A 15,423-nucleotide genomic window follows, 5' to 3' on the forward strand; every position below is an offset into this window, starting at 1 on the left:
TCATCATCTGCACATCTATCACTCCAGTGTTAATTTGCTAAATTGTAATTACTTCGCTACTATGGCCTATTTATTGCCTTACCTCCTCACGCCATTTGCACACACTGTATATAGACTTTCTTTTTTATTTTCTATTGTGTTATTGACTGTACGCTTGTTTATTTCAAGTGTAACTCTGTGTTGTTGTTTGTCGCACTGCTTTGCTTTGTCTTGGCCAGGTCGCAGTTGTAAATGAGAACTTGTTCTCAACAAGCCTACCTGGTGAAATAAAAAAATATTTACAATAAAAAATAAAATAACAAAACCCCTTGATGGGGAATGGCATAGCATTTCTCCACATTTGCCATAATGTGAAAATATGTGTACTCAACAAATAAAAGGTGATTTGGTTTGCATAGTATTTTAAGTGCTGAATATCTGATTTGTCTTTTTCGATGTCTTCTTTAAGTGTGAAGTGTTTTTGGTCTATTTGTAATCAATCCATAAAATGTTTTGAGCCATAACCATTGGTTATAGAGGGTTTCTGGAACATCCCTCTATGTGTTTTGCTTTTCACTTGGACTCTGTTCAAGTCCATTGTTAGGCTGTGGTCAGTTTCCCCTCTTCACATATGTCATGTTTAACCTGTGTGTGTCCCTTCCCTCTTCCAGACCTGATGGTGGACATGCTAGGAGTGCTGGCCAGCTACAGCATCACAGTCAAGGAGCTGAAGTTGTTCTTCAGCAAACTGCAAGGAGAGAAAGGCCAATGGGTAACACAACTAGTCTAACCTTCATACCGTATTGCCCTGTCATATTTGTCTTGTAGAGAGCATGGGGAATGTGCTCGCAACACTTCAACTGGTCGCCTGTACACATCCTTTTAGCCTCTCTGTGCTCTGGTACCATACATCACACTGTGTAGTGCAGACACACCATCGCTGTCTATTGGGCTAATCCAAAAAACATTACTGCATTATTAATGTGTAATAACTTGAGGAAGTTGCGACTTAGCTCTATATGAAGGCAGTTTTATCATTCTACCTTCTACTGGGTGATGTTATGACTTAAGGAGAGATCTTAGATCAGTGTTTGGAATTAAATCACACACATTTAACAGTTGAACATAAATAGGATAGTACTATCATTAGTTAAATAGTATCTACAGTGGGACAAAAAAGTATTTAGTCAGCCACCAATTGTGCAAGTTCTCCCACTTAAAAAGATGAAAGAGGCCTGTAATTTTCATCACAGGTACTCTTCAACTATGACAGACAAAATGAGAATTTATTTTCCAGAAAATCACATTGTAGGATTTTTAATTAATTTATTTGCAAATTATGGTGGAAAATAAGTATTTGTTCACCTACAAACAAGCAAAATTTCTGGCTCTCACAGACCTGTAACTTCTTCTTTAAGAGGCTCCTCTTTCCTCCACTCGTTACCTGTATTAATGGCACCTGTTTGAACTTGTTATCAGTATAAAAGACACCTGTCCACAACCTCAAACAGTCACGCTCCAAACTCCACTATGGCTAAGACCAAAGAGCTGTCAAAGGACACCAGACACAAAATTGTAGACTTGCACCAGGCTGGGAAGACTGAATCTGCAATAGGTAAGCAGCTTGGTTTGAAGAAATCAACTGTGGGAGCAATTATTAGGGAATGGAAGACATACAAGACCACTGATAATCTCCCTCGATCTGGGGTCCACACAATATCTCACCCAGTGGGGTCAAAATGATCACAAGAACGGTGAGAAAAAATCCCAGAACCACACGGGGGGACCTAGTGAATGACCTGCAGAGAGCTGGGACCAAAGTAACAAAGCCTACCATCAGTAACACACTACGCTGCCAGGGACTCAAATCCTGCAGTGCCAGACGTGTCCCCCTGCTTAAGCCAGTACATGTCCAGGCCCGTCTGAAGTTTGATAGAGAGCATTTAGATGGTCCAGAAGAAGATTGGGAGAATGTCATATGGTCAGATAAAACCAAAATATAACTTTTTGGTAAAAACTCAACTCGTCGTGTTTGGAGGACAAAGAATGCTGAGTTGCATCCAAAGAACACCATACCTACTGTGAAGCATGGGGGTGGAAACATCATGCTTTGGGACTGTTTTTCTGCAAAGGGACCAGGACAACTGATCCGTGTAAAGGAAAGAATGAATGGGGCCATGTATCGTGAGATTTTGTGTGGAAACCTCCTTCCATCAGCAAGGGCATTGAAGATGAAACGTGGCTGGGTCTTTCAGCATGACAGCAACAAAGGAGTGGCTTCGTAAGAAGCATTTCAAGGTCCTGGAGTGGCCTAGCCAGTCTCCAGATCTCAACCCCATAGAAAATCTTTGGAGGGAGTTGAAAGACAGCCTGGGCAGTCTTGCCTAGCAGGGTGGAGTCAGTACAGTGGGAAGACAGCCTGGACAGTCTTGCTAGCAGGGTGGAGTTGGTGCAGAACAGTGAGAAGACAGCCTGGACAGTCTTTCCTAGCAGGGTGGAGTCAGTGCAGTACAGTTGGAAGACAGCCTGGACAGTCTTGCCTAGCAGGGTGGATTCAGTACAGTGGGAAGACTGCCTGGACATTCTTTCCTAGCAGGGTGGATTCAGTACAGTGGGAAGACTGCCTGGACAGTCTTGCCTAGCAGGGTGGAGTCAGTACAGTACAGTGGGAAGACAGCCTGGGCAGTATTGCCTAGCAGGGTGGAGTCAGTACAGTGGGAAGACAGCCTGGACAGTCTTGCCTAGCAGGGTGGAGTCAGTACAGTACAGTGGGAAGACAGGCCTGGACATTCTTGCCTGGCAGGGTGGAGTCAGTACAGTGGGAAGACAGCCTGCGCAGTCTTGTCTTGCAGGGTGGAGTCGGTACAGTGGGAAGACAGCCTGGGCAGTCTTGCCTAGCAGGGTGGAGTCAGTACAGTGGCCTGGGAAGACAGCCTGGGCCTGCAGGGGGAGTCAGTACAGTGGGAAGACAGCCTGCGCAGTCTTGCCTAGCAGGGTGGAGTCAGTACAGTGGGAACACAGCCTGGACAGTCTTGCCAAGCAGGGTGGAGTCAGTACAGTAACAGTGGGAAGACAGCCTGGACAGTCTTGCCTAGCAGGGTGGAGTCAGTACAGTACAGTGGGAAGACAGCCTGGGCAGTCTTGCCTAGCAGGGTGGAGTCGGTACAGTGGGAACACGGCCTGGACAGTCTTGCCTAGCAGGGTGGAGTCGGTACAGTGGGAACACAGCCTGGACAGTCTTGCCAAGCAGGGTGGAGTCAGTACAGTAACAGTGGGAAGACAGCCTGGACAGTCTTGCCTAGCCACCAAGAATTCTAAGATTTCCATCCCCAACTACAACATTTTCCGTCAAGATAGAACTGCCAAAGGGGTAGGAGTTGCAGTCTACTGCAGAGACCCTGCAAAGTGATGTCATACTTTGCAGGTCATTACCCAAACAGTTCGAACTACTAATTAAAAAAAATTCTCTCTCCAGAAATAAGTCTCTCACTGTTGCCGCCTGCTACCCGACCCCCCCTCAGCTCCCAGCTGTGCCCTGGACACCATTTGTGAGTTGATCGCCCCCCATCTGTCTTCAGAGTTTGTTCTGTTAGGTGACCTAAACTGGGATATCCTACAATCTAAGCTCGATGCCCTCAATCTCACTCAAATCATCAAGGAACCCACCAGGTACAACCCTAAATCTGTTAACAAGGGCACCCTCATAGACGTTATCCTGACCAACTGGCCCTCCAAATACACCTCAGCTGTCTTCAATCAGGATCTCAGCGATCACTGCCTCATTGCCTGTATCCGCTACGGGTCCGCAGTCAAAGGACCACCCCTCATCACTGTCAAACGCTCCCTAAAACACTTCTGCGAGCAGGCCTTTCTAATCGACCTGGCCCGGGTATCCTGGAAGGATATTGACCTCATCCCGTCAGTTGAGGATGCCTGGTCATTCTTTAAACGTAACTTCCTCACCATCGTAGATAAGCATGCTCCGTTCAAAAAATGCAGAACGAAGAACAGATATAGCCCTTGGTTCACTCCAGACCTGTCTGCGCTCGACCAGCACAAAAACATCCTGTGGCGGACTGCAATAGCATCGAATAGTCCCCGAGATATGCAACTGTTCAGGGAAGTCAGGAACCAATACACGCAGTCAGTCAGGAAAGCAAAGGCCAGTTTTTTCAAGCAGAAATTTGCATCCTGTAGCTCTCACTCCAAAAAGTTCTGGGACACTGTAAAGTCCATGGAGAACAAGAGCACCTCCTCCCAGCTGCCCACTGCAGTGAGGCTTGGTAACACGGTCACCACCGATAAATCCATGATAATCGAAAACTTCAACAAGCATTTCTCAACGGCTGGCCATGCCTTACTCCTGGCTACTCCAACCTCGGCCAACAGCTCCGCCCCCCCCCCCGCAGCTACTCGCCCAAGCCTCCCCAGCTCCTCCGTCACCCAAATCCAGATAGCAGATGTTCTGAAAGAGCTGCAAAACCTGGACCCGTAAAAATCAGCTGGTCTTGACAATCTGGACCCTCTATTTCTGAAACTCTCCGCCTCCATTGTCGCAACCCCTATTTCCAGCCTGTTCAACCTCTCTTTCATATCGTCTGGATCCCCAAGGTTTGGAAAGCTGCCGCAGTCATCCCCCTCTTCATAGGGGGAGACACCCTTGACCCAAACTGTTAAAGACCTATATCCATCCTGCCCTGCCTATCTAAGGTCTTCGAAAGCCAAGTCAACAAACAGATCACTGACCATCTTGAATCCCACCGTACCTTCTCCGCTGTGCAATCTGGTTTCCGAGCCGGTCACGGGTGCACCTCAGCCACGTTCAAGGGACTCAATGATATCATAACCGCCATCGATAAAAGACAGTACTGTGCAGCCGTCTTCATCGACCTGGCCAATGCTTTCGACTCTGTCAATCACCATATTCTTATCGGCAGACTCAGTCGCCTCAGTTTTTCTAATAACTGCCTTGCCTGGTTCACCAACTACTTCTCTGATAAGAGTTCAGTGTGTCAAATCGGAGGGCATGTTGTCCGATCCTCTGGCAGTCTCTATGGGGGTGCCACAGGGTTCAATTCTTGGGCCGACTCTTTTCTCTGTATATATCAATGATGTTGCTCTTGTTGCGGGTGATTCCCTGATCCACCTCTACGCAGACGACACCATTCTGTATACTTCTGGTCCTTCCTTGGACACTGTGCTAACAAACCTCCAAATGAGCTTCAATGCCATACAACACTCCTTCCGTGGCCTCCAACTGCTCTTAAAACCAAACTGCTAGTAAAACCAAATGCATGCTTTTCAACTGTTCGCTGCCTGCACCAGCACGCAGGACTAGCATCACCACCCTTGATGGTTCCGACCTAGAATATGTGGACATCTATAAGTACCTAGGTGTCTGGCTAGACTGTAAACTCTCCTTCCAGACTCATATCAAACATCTCCAATCTAAAATCAAATCTAGAATCGGCTTTCTATTCCGCAACAAAGCCTCCTTCACTCACGCCGCCAAACTTACCCTAGTAAAACTGACTATCCTACCGATCCTCGACTTCGGCGATGTCATCTACAAAATAGCTTCCAACACTCTACTCAGCGAACTGGATGCAGTTTATCACAGTGCCATCCGTTTTGTTACTAAAGCACCTTACACCACCCACCACTGCGACCTGTATGCTCTAGTCGGCTGGCCCTCGCTACATATTCGTCGCCAGACCCACTGGCTCCAGGTCATCTACAAATCCATGCTAGGTAAAGCTCCGCCTTATCTCAGTTCACTGGTCACGATGGCAACACCCACCCGTAGCACGAGCTCCAGCAGGTGTATCTCACTGATCATCCCTAAAGCCAACACCTCATTTGGCCGCCTTTCCTTACAGTTCTCTGCTGCCTGTGACTGGAACGAATTGCAAAAATCGCTGAAGTTGGAGATTTATTCCCCTCACCAACTTTAAACATCAACTATCTGAGCAGTTAACCGATCGCTGCAGCTGTATATAGTCCATCGGTAAATAGCCCACCCAATTTACCTACCTCATCCTCATACTGTTTTTATTTATTTACTTTTCTGCTCTTTTGCACACCAGTATCTCTACCTGCACATGACCATCTGATCATTTATCACTCCAGTCTGCAATCTGCAAAATTGGAATTATCCGCCTACCTCCTCATGCCTTTTGCACACAATGTATATAGACTCTTTAAAAAAAAATGTTCTACTGTTATTGACTTGTGTATTGTTTACTCCATGTGTAACTCTGTGTTGTTGTTTGTTCACACTGCTATGCTTTATCTTGGCCAGGTCGCAGTTGTAAACGAGAACTTGTTCTCAACTAGCCTACCTGGTTAAATAAAGGTGAAATAAAAATAAATAAATAAATAGGGAGGCCCATTGATCAGTGTGGAATCAGATTGCCCCATCTTGTTGACAATCTGCTTTTGTGCTTCTCCATTACCACACACACACACACACACACACTCAGACACACACTCACACAGACACACACACACTCAGACACTCTGCTAGCTCTGTGAAATATTATGTGAGGGGGTTGGCAAGAGATGATGCGTCTATCAGGAGTCTCTACCTCACAGCATTTGAACAGAGTGACACACAGTGTGATATGCTGACTGCCGCCTCCACAGAAATTAAACTGACAGAGGCCTTGTCGGAAGAAAAGCTCATCAATATATTATGGAAGTTTATCAACGTTGATCACGGTTCCGTGGGTTTTGATTTACATTTGGGTTGAAAGGAAGGGGCTCTGATCTGAAGCGGGTGACCTTGCAGCATCAACGGGAATGTAAAGTAGATCAACAGAACTACTGCATTCTCAGTATAATGTCTCTAGAGAGTTCTCAACGAGATGTTGACTTGGTTAGTAGAGGTCAATATAGAGAAGCAGAAAATAGACCTGGTCTCTGTAGTTGTGGAGATGTTGGTGTGTTTGTTTTGCTTGCTTACCTGCCTGTGAACCTGAACATGTACGGTGCGTTCAGGAAGTGTTCAGTCCCCCTTGCCCTTTTCCACATTATGTTACGTTGCTGCCCTATTTTAAAATTGATTCAATTGTTTTTCCTCCTCAATCGACACACAATATCCCTTAATGGGAAAGCAAAAATAGGTTTTTAGACATTTTAGAAAATGTACATAAGTATTCAGACCCTTCACACAGTACATTGCTGAATCACCTTTGGCAGCGACTACAGCCTTGTGTCTTCTTAGGTTTGACGCTACAAGCTTGGCACACCTTTATTTGGGGAGTTTCTCCCATTCTTCTCTATAGATCCACTCTGTCAGGTTGGATTCCTGCGTTGCCTTGGCTGTGTTTCTGAGGTCCTGAGCCGTCTGTAGCAGGTTTTCTTCACAGATCTCTCTGCTCCGTTCATCTATCCCTCGATCCTGACTAGTCTCCCAGTCCCTTGCCACTGAAAAATGTCCCCACAACATGATGCTGCCACCACCATGCTTCAACTTAGAGATGGTGCCAGGTTTTCTCAAGACGTGGCGCTTGGCATTCAGGCCAAAGAGTTCAATTTTGGTTTCATCAGACCAAAAAAATCTTGTTTCTCATGGTCAGAGTTCTTTAGGTGCCTTTTGCCAAACTCAAAGCGGGCTGTCATGTGCCTTTTTACTGAGGAGTGGTTTCCGTCTGGCCACTCTACCATAAAGGGCTGATTGGTGGAGTTTGGTAGAGATGGTTGTCCTTCAGGAAGGTTCTCCCATCTCCACAGATGAACTCTAGATCTCTGTCAGAGTGACCATCGGGTTCTTGTTCACCTCCCTGATCAAGCCCTTTCCCACCGATTGCTCAGTTTGGCCGGGCGGCCAGCTCTCCGCAGAGTCTTAGTGGTTCCAAATGATGGAGGCCACTGTGTTCTTTGGGACCTTGAATGCTGCAGACATATTTTTGGTACCCTTCCCCGGGTCTGTGCCTCGACACAATCCTGTGGGACCTGAAATAGACAGGTGTGTGCTTCTCTAAATCATGTCCAATCAATTGAATTTACAACAGATGGTACCCAAACAATTCGTAGAAACATCTCAAGGATGATCATCGGAAACAGGATGGACCGGAGCTCAAGTTAGTCTCATGGTGAAGGGTCTGAATACTTATGTAAATAAGATTTGTATTTGTAATACATTTGCAAAAATGTATAAAAAACTGTTTTTGCTTTGTCATTATGGGGTATTGTGTGTAGATTGATGAGGATTTTTTGTATTTCATCAATTTTAGAATAAGGCTGTAACTTAACAAAATGTGGGAACAGGGAAGGTGTCTGAATACTCTCCCGACTGCACTGTGGCTTTACATGAAAGTACTTGTGTATGCGGTGCACCCTCATCAAAGTCTGTGGCCTCTCATCTTGTGCGTGTTCTTCCCTCCAGCCTCCCCATGCGGTGAAGCTGCTGTCTGTCCTGAGGAGCATGGCCCACCGGAACGGACCTGACTCCTTCTTCAGCTTCCCAGGGAAGAGTGCTGCTGTGAGTACAGTGACAACGCAATACGCCTCCACATGTATACCGGAGTCTCAGACTGATCGTTAGAAGACAGTGTAGTACTCACCACCCAACTAGACTACAGTCTGACGCTACAGTCTGACGCTACACCTGGCACGACACTATTCCCCTAAGCACTGTTCAAGTAGTGCACTATGTAAGGTAAAAGTTGTCAGACTTGTAGTGACTGGTATGAGTCTCGGTGAACACTGTGTCTACGGTAAGGTAGTGGTATTTACAGCACCTCTGGATAACTTCCCACATGATCCAAGGCCGGACGCATTAGCAATAACTAAGATAATGCATCCTGAATTGCCTATAAGCTCTGACCCAGCACACATCTTGGCTTCTATATCCTATAATGCCAAGGTTTACCAACCATATGTAGCTTGGGTCATACTGTGTTTCTGTGTGTGTTGAATAAGCAGCATGGGAAGAGAGGAGGCGCACAGATGCTAGCTAATCATCCTCTGTTATTCTCCTCCCTTCATTCTAATGCTCCTAGCCATCTCTGTTCTCCTCCTCCCTTCATTCTAATGCTCCTAGTCGTCTTCCCTCTGTTCTCCTCCTCCCTTCATTCTAATGCTCCTAGTCGTCTTCCCTCTGTTCTTCTGTCCTTCATTCTAATGCTCCTAGCAGTCTTCCCTCTGTTCTTCTCCTCCCTTCATTCTGATGCTCCTAGCCGTCTCTGTTCTTCTTCTCAGTCCTTCATTCTAATGCTCCTAGCCGTCTTCCCTCTGTTCTTCTCCTCCCTTCATTCTGATGCTCCTAGCCGTCTTCCCTCTGTTCTCCTCCTCCCTTCATTCTGATGCTCCTAGTCGTCTTCCCTCTGTTCTTCTGTCCTTCATTCTAATGCTCCTAGCAGTCTTCCCTCTGTTCTTCTCCTCCCTTCATTCTGATGCTCCTAGCCCTCTGTTCTTCTTCTCCCTTCATTCTGATGCTCCTAGCCGTCTTCCCTCTGTTCTTCTCCTCCTCCCTTCATTCTGATGCTCCTAGCTCTTCCCTCTGTTCTCCTTCTCCCTTCATTCTAATGCTCCTAGCCGTCTTCCCTCTGTTCTTCTCCTCCCTTCATTCTGATGCTCCTAGCCGTCTTCCCTCTGTTCTTCTCCTCCCTTCATTCTAATGCTCCTAGCCGTCTTCCCTCTGTTCTTCTCCTCCCTTCATTCTAATGCTCCTAGCCGTCTTCCCTCTGTTCTTCTCCTCCCTTCATTCTGATGCTCCTAGTCGTCTTCCCTCTGTTCTTCTCCTCCCTTCATTCTGATGTTCTTTCCCTCTGTTCTTCTCCTCCTCCTTCATTCTAATGCTCCTTGCCGTCTTCCCTCTGTTCTTCTCCTCCTCCCTTCATTCTGATGCTCCTAGCCGTCTTCCCTCTGTTCTTCTCCTCCTCCCTTCATTCTAATGCTCCTTGCCGTCTTCCCTCTGTTCTCCTTCTCCTCCCTTCATTCTAATGCTCCTAGCCGTCTTCCCTCTGTTCTTCTCCTCCCTTCATTCTGTGCTCCTTCTTCCCTCTGTTCTTCTCCTCCCTTCATTCTAATGCTCCTAGCCGTCTTCCCTCTGTTCTTCTCCTCCCTTCATTCTAATGCTCCTAGCCGTCTTCCCTCTGTTCTTCTCCTCCCTTCATTCTAATGCTCCTAGCCGTCTTCCCTCTGTTCTTCTCCTCCCTTCATTCTAATGCTCCTAGCCGTCTTCCCTCTGTTCTTCTCCTCCCCTTCATTCTAATGCTCCTAGCCGTCTTCCCTCTGTTCTTCTCCTCCTCCCTTCATTCTAATGCTCCTAGCCGTCTTCCCTCTGTTCTTCTCCTCCCTTCATTCTAATGCTCCTAGTCGTCTTCCCTCTGTTCTTCTCCTCCCTTCATTCTAATGCTCCTAGCCGTCTTCCCTCTGTTCTTCTCCTCCCTTCATTCTAATGCTCCTAGCCGTCTCCGAACTCATTCTCACCCCTTCCTTCTCATAGCAACAATCCCTAAGCTGCTTTTTCCAATACCTTTGTTTATCTATCCAGCCATTCAGACAGCCAGCCAGCCATGTGATTTAGTGAGTGAAAGTATAACATATAAGTCCCCTGGGAATGTTCTGTTATTCCCCTCTCTTTCTCTTAAAATAGAGCAGTTTTCTAATACACTTCCTGGTATCAATGGGTTTAAAAGTGTGGACTTAGCTTCATTAACTCAGTTAAGATGCTCTTGCTGACGTCTTCAAGGTAATGAAGGATGACAACTTGTCAGACGTAGTCCCAGCTAATACTTCAATACTTATTTTCCACCATAATTTGCAATTTTTTTTTCTCAATTTGTCTGTCATATTTGAAGTGTACCTATGATGAAAATTACAGGCCTCTCTCATCTTTTTAAGTGGGAGAACTTGCACAATTGGTAGCTGACTAAATACTTTTTTGCCCCACTGTATCTTAGGCGATGTCGGCTAAGTTTTCATGAAGGACGATGTCATAGCCTTGTGTATGCTACGTTTTAACTGTGTATCTCCGTCTAGGACCTTGACCCTTCACTATTTTCTCAATGAGTCTCACCTGAATGCTGTCTTCACCTGTATGTGGTAATGGTACATTTGACTGTACAGTACCTGGGCTAGATAGTTAACTATAGAGAGAATCATGTCTGCTCACATTTTGTCTTTCAATAGCTGTCTGGAACACTCACATTGTATGTAGAGAGAGAGAGAGTGTGTGTGTGTGTGTGTGTTTGTCCACTGTATGTGTACCCTTCCATTGCCATGGTGACGGTGCCCTTTGGTGAGGGTGAGCCCTGGGCCGCCATAAGAGGGTCTGTGATTGGTGTGTGCAGCGGAGACTGAGCACGAAGCACACGTCTTCCCCTTGCTGTGAATCTGGCTAATGAGGCAGGAAGCCCTCTGGATAGACACACACATGAACAACTCCATCCCTTCCTTCTTGGACCCACTGTAGTCTTGGTCACACTACTCACAATCCTATTTCTAAAACATTCTTTCTCAACTCATTGAGCTCACCGTTTGTCTCCTCACAGGCTATAGCTCTGCCCCCTATAGCCAAATGGCCGTACCAGAGTGGATTCACCTTCCACACGTGGCTCCGCATGGATCCAATCAACAACATCAATGTTGACAAGGACAAGCCTTACCTGTACTGGTGAGTTACATACACCAAGCGTACACTGCACTCGGCGACTGCAGACTGACTAGGAATCACCTTGCATCCTAAATGGTGAATCATTGTGATTTGTTGACCAGTCAGTCTGTAGCCACCGACTACTGTAGTCAGTCTCGTACACCCAGGCTAATACTGCTGCTTGATCTGGTCTCTTTCTCGATGCAAATTATGTCTTTACTCATCTCCTGACTTGATACAAATCTATACATTTTGTATGGATAATCCGATATTATTCAGGTGTATTCAAATAGAATTTGGCTCATACCGTTGTTCCCTTTCTCTCTCTCTGTGTGTGTGTGTGTGTGTGTGTGTGTGTTTGTGTATACTGTATTTGCACGCCAAGGAAAGCTATTTGATATTTTTCCCCCTTGTTCATCAAAATTGTAGGATGAAGTCATCCCCAAATTGTAAAAAAAACTGACATCAGAGAGAGGCTTAACACACACACACACACACACACACACACACACACACACACACACACACACACACACACACACACACACACACACACACACACACACACACACACACACACTACCAGATGAAGTAGACATACTCATGCAATGCCTCTCCGCTTCCATTTACCTCTCTCTCATCCTTCTCTCTCTCATTCTCTCTCTCATCCTTCTCTCTTTCTCTCTCCTCTCTCTCCCCTTACTCTTTCCTCCCTCTTTCCTCTCTCTCCTCACTCTTTCCTCTCTCTCTTCTCTCTCTCCTCTCTCTCTCCTCTCTCTCCCCTTACTCTTTCCTCTCCTCTCTCTGCCATTACTCTTTCCTCTCTCTCTCCTCTCTCTCCCCTTACTCTTTTCCTCCCTTCCCTCCCTCCTCTCTCCCTTACTCTCTCTCTCCCCTCTCTTTCCTCTCTCTCTCCCCCTTACTCTTTCCTCTCTCTCCTCCTCTCTCCTCTCCCTTACTCTCCTCTCCTCTCCTCTCTCCATTTCTTCCCTCCCTCTCCTCTCTCTCCCCTTACTCTTTCCTCTCTCTCTCTCTCCTCTCCTCCCCTCTCCTCTCTCCTCTCCTCCTCTCTCTCTCCCCTTACTCTTTCCTCTCCTCTCTCCTCTCCCCCTTACTCTTCTCTCCATCCTTTCTCTCTCCTCTCTCTCCCTTACTCTTTCCTCTCCTCCCTCTCTCCCCTTACTCTTTCCTCTCTCTCCTCTCTCTCTCCCCTTACTCTTTCCTCTCCTCTCTCCTCTCTCTCCCCTTACTCTTTCCTCTCCTCTTTCTCTCCCCTTACTCTTTCCTCTCCTCTCTCTCCCCTTACTCTTTCCTCTCTCTCCTCTCCTCCCTTCTCTCTCCCTTACCTCTCCTCTCCTCCCCTCTCTTCCTCTCTCCATTCTTTCCTCTCTCTCCCCTTACTCTTTCCTCTCCTCTCTCTCTCCCCTTACTCTTTCCTCTCCTCTCTCTCCCCTTACTCTTTCCTCTCCTCTCTCTCTCCCCTTACTCTTTCCTCTCCTCTCTCTCTCCCCTTACTTACTTTCCTCTCCTCTCTCCTCTCTCTCCCCTTACTCTTTCCTCTCTCCATTCTTCCCTCCCTCTGTCAGGGACAGTAAATCAGTGCCTCACTCGTTCCTATTTTCAGCCGATAATTAATTTCTGTCAAAAAATCTAATTGATGTGCCGGGATTTGGTGGGCCTTCTGTTTGGTGGGCCTTCTGAAAGTGATAACCAACCACACACAGCCAGCCAGCTGGAGGCAGAAGAGTCTGTAGTAAAACTCCTTCAGACTCTGCCCTTTTAAAAAGAGATTAGTTCACTAAATCACACACAGCGACCGCCGGGGCCCCTGATCGCTCAGAACACAGACACCCACAAATGGGAATTTGTTGTGAAGTTGACAAATGATTGAGGCTTTCGCCATCTCGGTCTCTCCTCCGTTTTCAAAGTGTTTTTTAAATTTGTATGTTTGAATTATTTATTGGCAGGTTGACTTGTCTCAACCCCCGTCTGCCCTTGAGTGTTAGACTGTGTTAAAGTGAGACGTCACGCTCACTAACTGAAATCTGTTTTTTCTTATTTTTTTTCTTTTTCTTCCCTCTCTTCCTGTAGTTTTCGCACCAACAAAGGTCTGGGATACTCTGCACACTTTGTGGCCGGCTGTTTGATTGTGACCTCGTTAAAGTCCAAGGGGAAGGGATTCCAGCACTGTGTGAAATATGACTTCAAACCACAGAAGGTAGGCAGACGGCGAGGCCGGGCCGACAGACAGACACGGTCCTGTGGGAGAGACACACAAACCTAGCACTCATAAAACATAGAAACACGTGCTAAGTAGGACACACAAACATGTTCTCTTTCGCATAGGACACACAGAGAACAAATTGTACGCAGGCATAGTACACATACACTGCCCTCTCTTATAGGCCCTTTGGGTTGAAGCATAGTCATTTGGCCCTTCCTCTGGGGGCCAGTAATGTCAGAGCAGAACAGTGAAAAAAGGATAGCAGGAACGAGAGAGAGGGATGATGTAAAGGGGCACGACACACAGCCAGACCATAGCACCCAGACCCAGTCAAGCCCAACAGCATCTGTGAGATCCATGGTGCCCCTGGCCAATTAAAACTCCCTTGTTATCCCCCGGAGTGGAACAACGCTACTCTACTTCCTGCTCAGACTCAGAACCTCATTCTATCTTTAGGCCTCTGTATTCCACGGTCGGTCTTATCTCCCAAGCTGTCTGCCTGGTAACTATAATAACCTATTTCACTGGATTCTTCCAATGTCTGACAGAAATCTGAGCAGCCGATGTAGGTGGGATTGTAGCCCAAGGGGTTTAGGAGCTGATCGGGCGATGTCCCATGTCTCATAAGGGTAACTCTGTGAAGGCAGCCAGGAATGAGGCTAAAATTAAGTTGTTGTTTCAGTGGTACATAATGGCCAATGGTGGTTAAGTTGTTGTTGTTTCAGTGGTACATAATGGCCAATGGTGGTTAAGTTGTTGTTGTTTCAGTGGTACATAATGACCAATGGTGGTTAAGTTGTTGTTGTTTCAGTGGTACATGGTGGTACATGGTAACCATGGTGGTTAAGTTGGTGTTGTTTCAGTGGTACATGGTGGTACATGGTGACCATGGTGGTTAAGTTGGTGTTGTTTCAGTGGTACATGTTGGTACATGGTGACCATGGTGGTTAAGTTGTTGTGTGTCTTTCTTTGTTACATGGTGACCATGGTGGTTGTTGTTTCAGTGTTACATGATGACCATGGTGGTTAAGTTGTTCTGTGTTGTTGTTTGTGGTACATGGCGACCATGGTGGTTGTTGTTTCAGTGGTACATGATGACCATGGTGGTTAAGTTGTTCTGTGTTGTTGTTTCAGTGGTACATGGTGACCATGGTGGTTAAGTTGTTCTGTGTTGTTGTTTCAGTGGTTCATGATGACCATGGTGGTTGTTGTTGTTTCAGTGGTACATGATGACCATGGTGGTTAAGTTGTTCTGTGTTGTTGTTTCAGTGGTACATGATGACCATGGTGGTTAAGTTGTTCTGTGTTGTTTCAGTGGTACATGATGACCATGGTGGTTAAGTTGTTCTGTGTTTTTGTTTCAGTGGTACATGATGACCATGGTGGTTAAGTTGTTCTGTGTTGTTGTTTCAGTGGTACATGATGACCATGGTGGTTAAGTTGTTCTGTGTTGTTGTTTCAGTGGTACATGGTGACCATGGTGGTTGTTGTTTCAGTGGTACATGGTGACCATGGTGGTTAAGTTGTTCTGTGTTGTTTCAGTGGTACATGATGACCATGGTGGTTAAGTTGTTCTGTGTTGTTGTTTCAGTGGTACATGATGACCATGGTGGTTAAG

At 46.4% G+C, this 15,423-nt stretch overlaps 1 protein-coding gene across 4 annotated transcripts in view; it reads left to right on the forward strand.

The window, feature by feature from the left end:
* LOC135506995 (lipopolysaccharide-responsive and beige-like anchor protein) overlaps positions 1 to 15,423 on the forward strand; it is a 373,235-nt gene that overhangs the window by 55,304 nt on the left and 302,508 nt on the right. For all 4 annotated transcript variants that reach the window (XM_064926445.1, XM_064926448.1, XM_064926447.1 and 1 more), the window contains exons 4-7: positions 651 to 751; positions 8,369 to 8,464; positions 11,481 to 11,602; positions 13,673 to 13,799. In XM_064926445.1, coding sequence (XP_064782517.1) covers positions 651 to 751; positions 8,369 to 8,464; positions 11,481 to 11,602; positions 13,673 to 13,799 — 446 coding nt within the window. The remainder of the gene's footprint in view (positions 1 to 650; positions 752 to 8,368; positions 8,465 to 11,480; positions 11,603 to 13,672; positions 13,800 to 15,423) is intronic.

Source organism: Oncorhynchus masou, chromosome 20 (genome assembly GCF_036934945.1).
Source record: "Oncorhynchus masou masou isolate Uvic2021 chromosome 20, UVic_Omas_1.1, whole genome shotgun sequence".
NCBI classification, from domain to species: domain Eukaryota; kingdom Metazoa; phylum Chordata; class Actinopteri; order Salmoniformes; family Salmonidae; genus Oncorhynchus; species Oncorhynchus masou.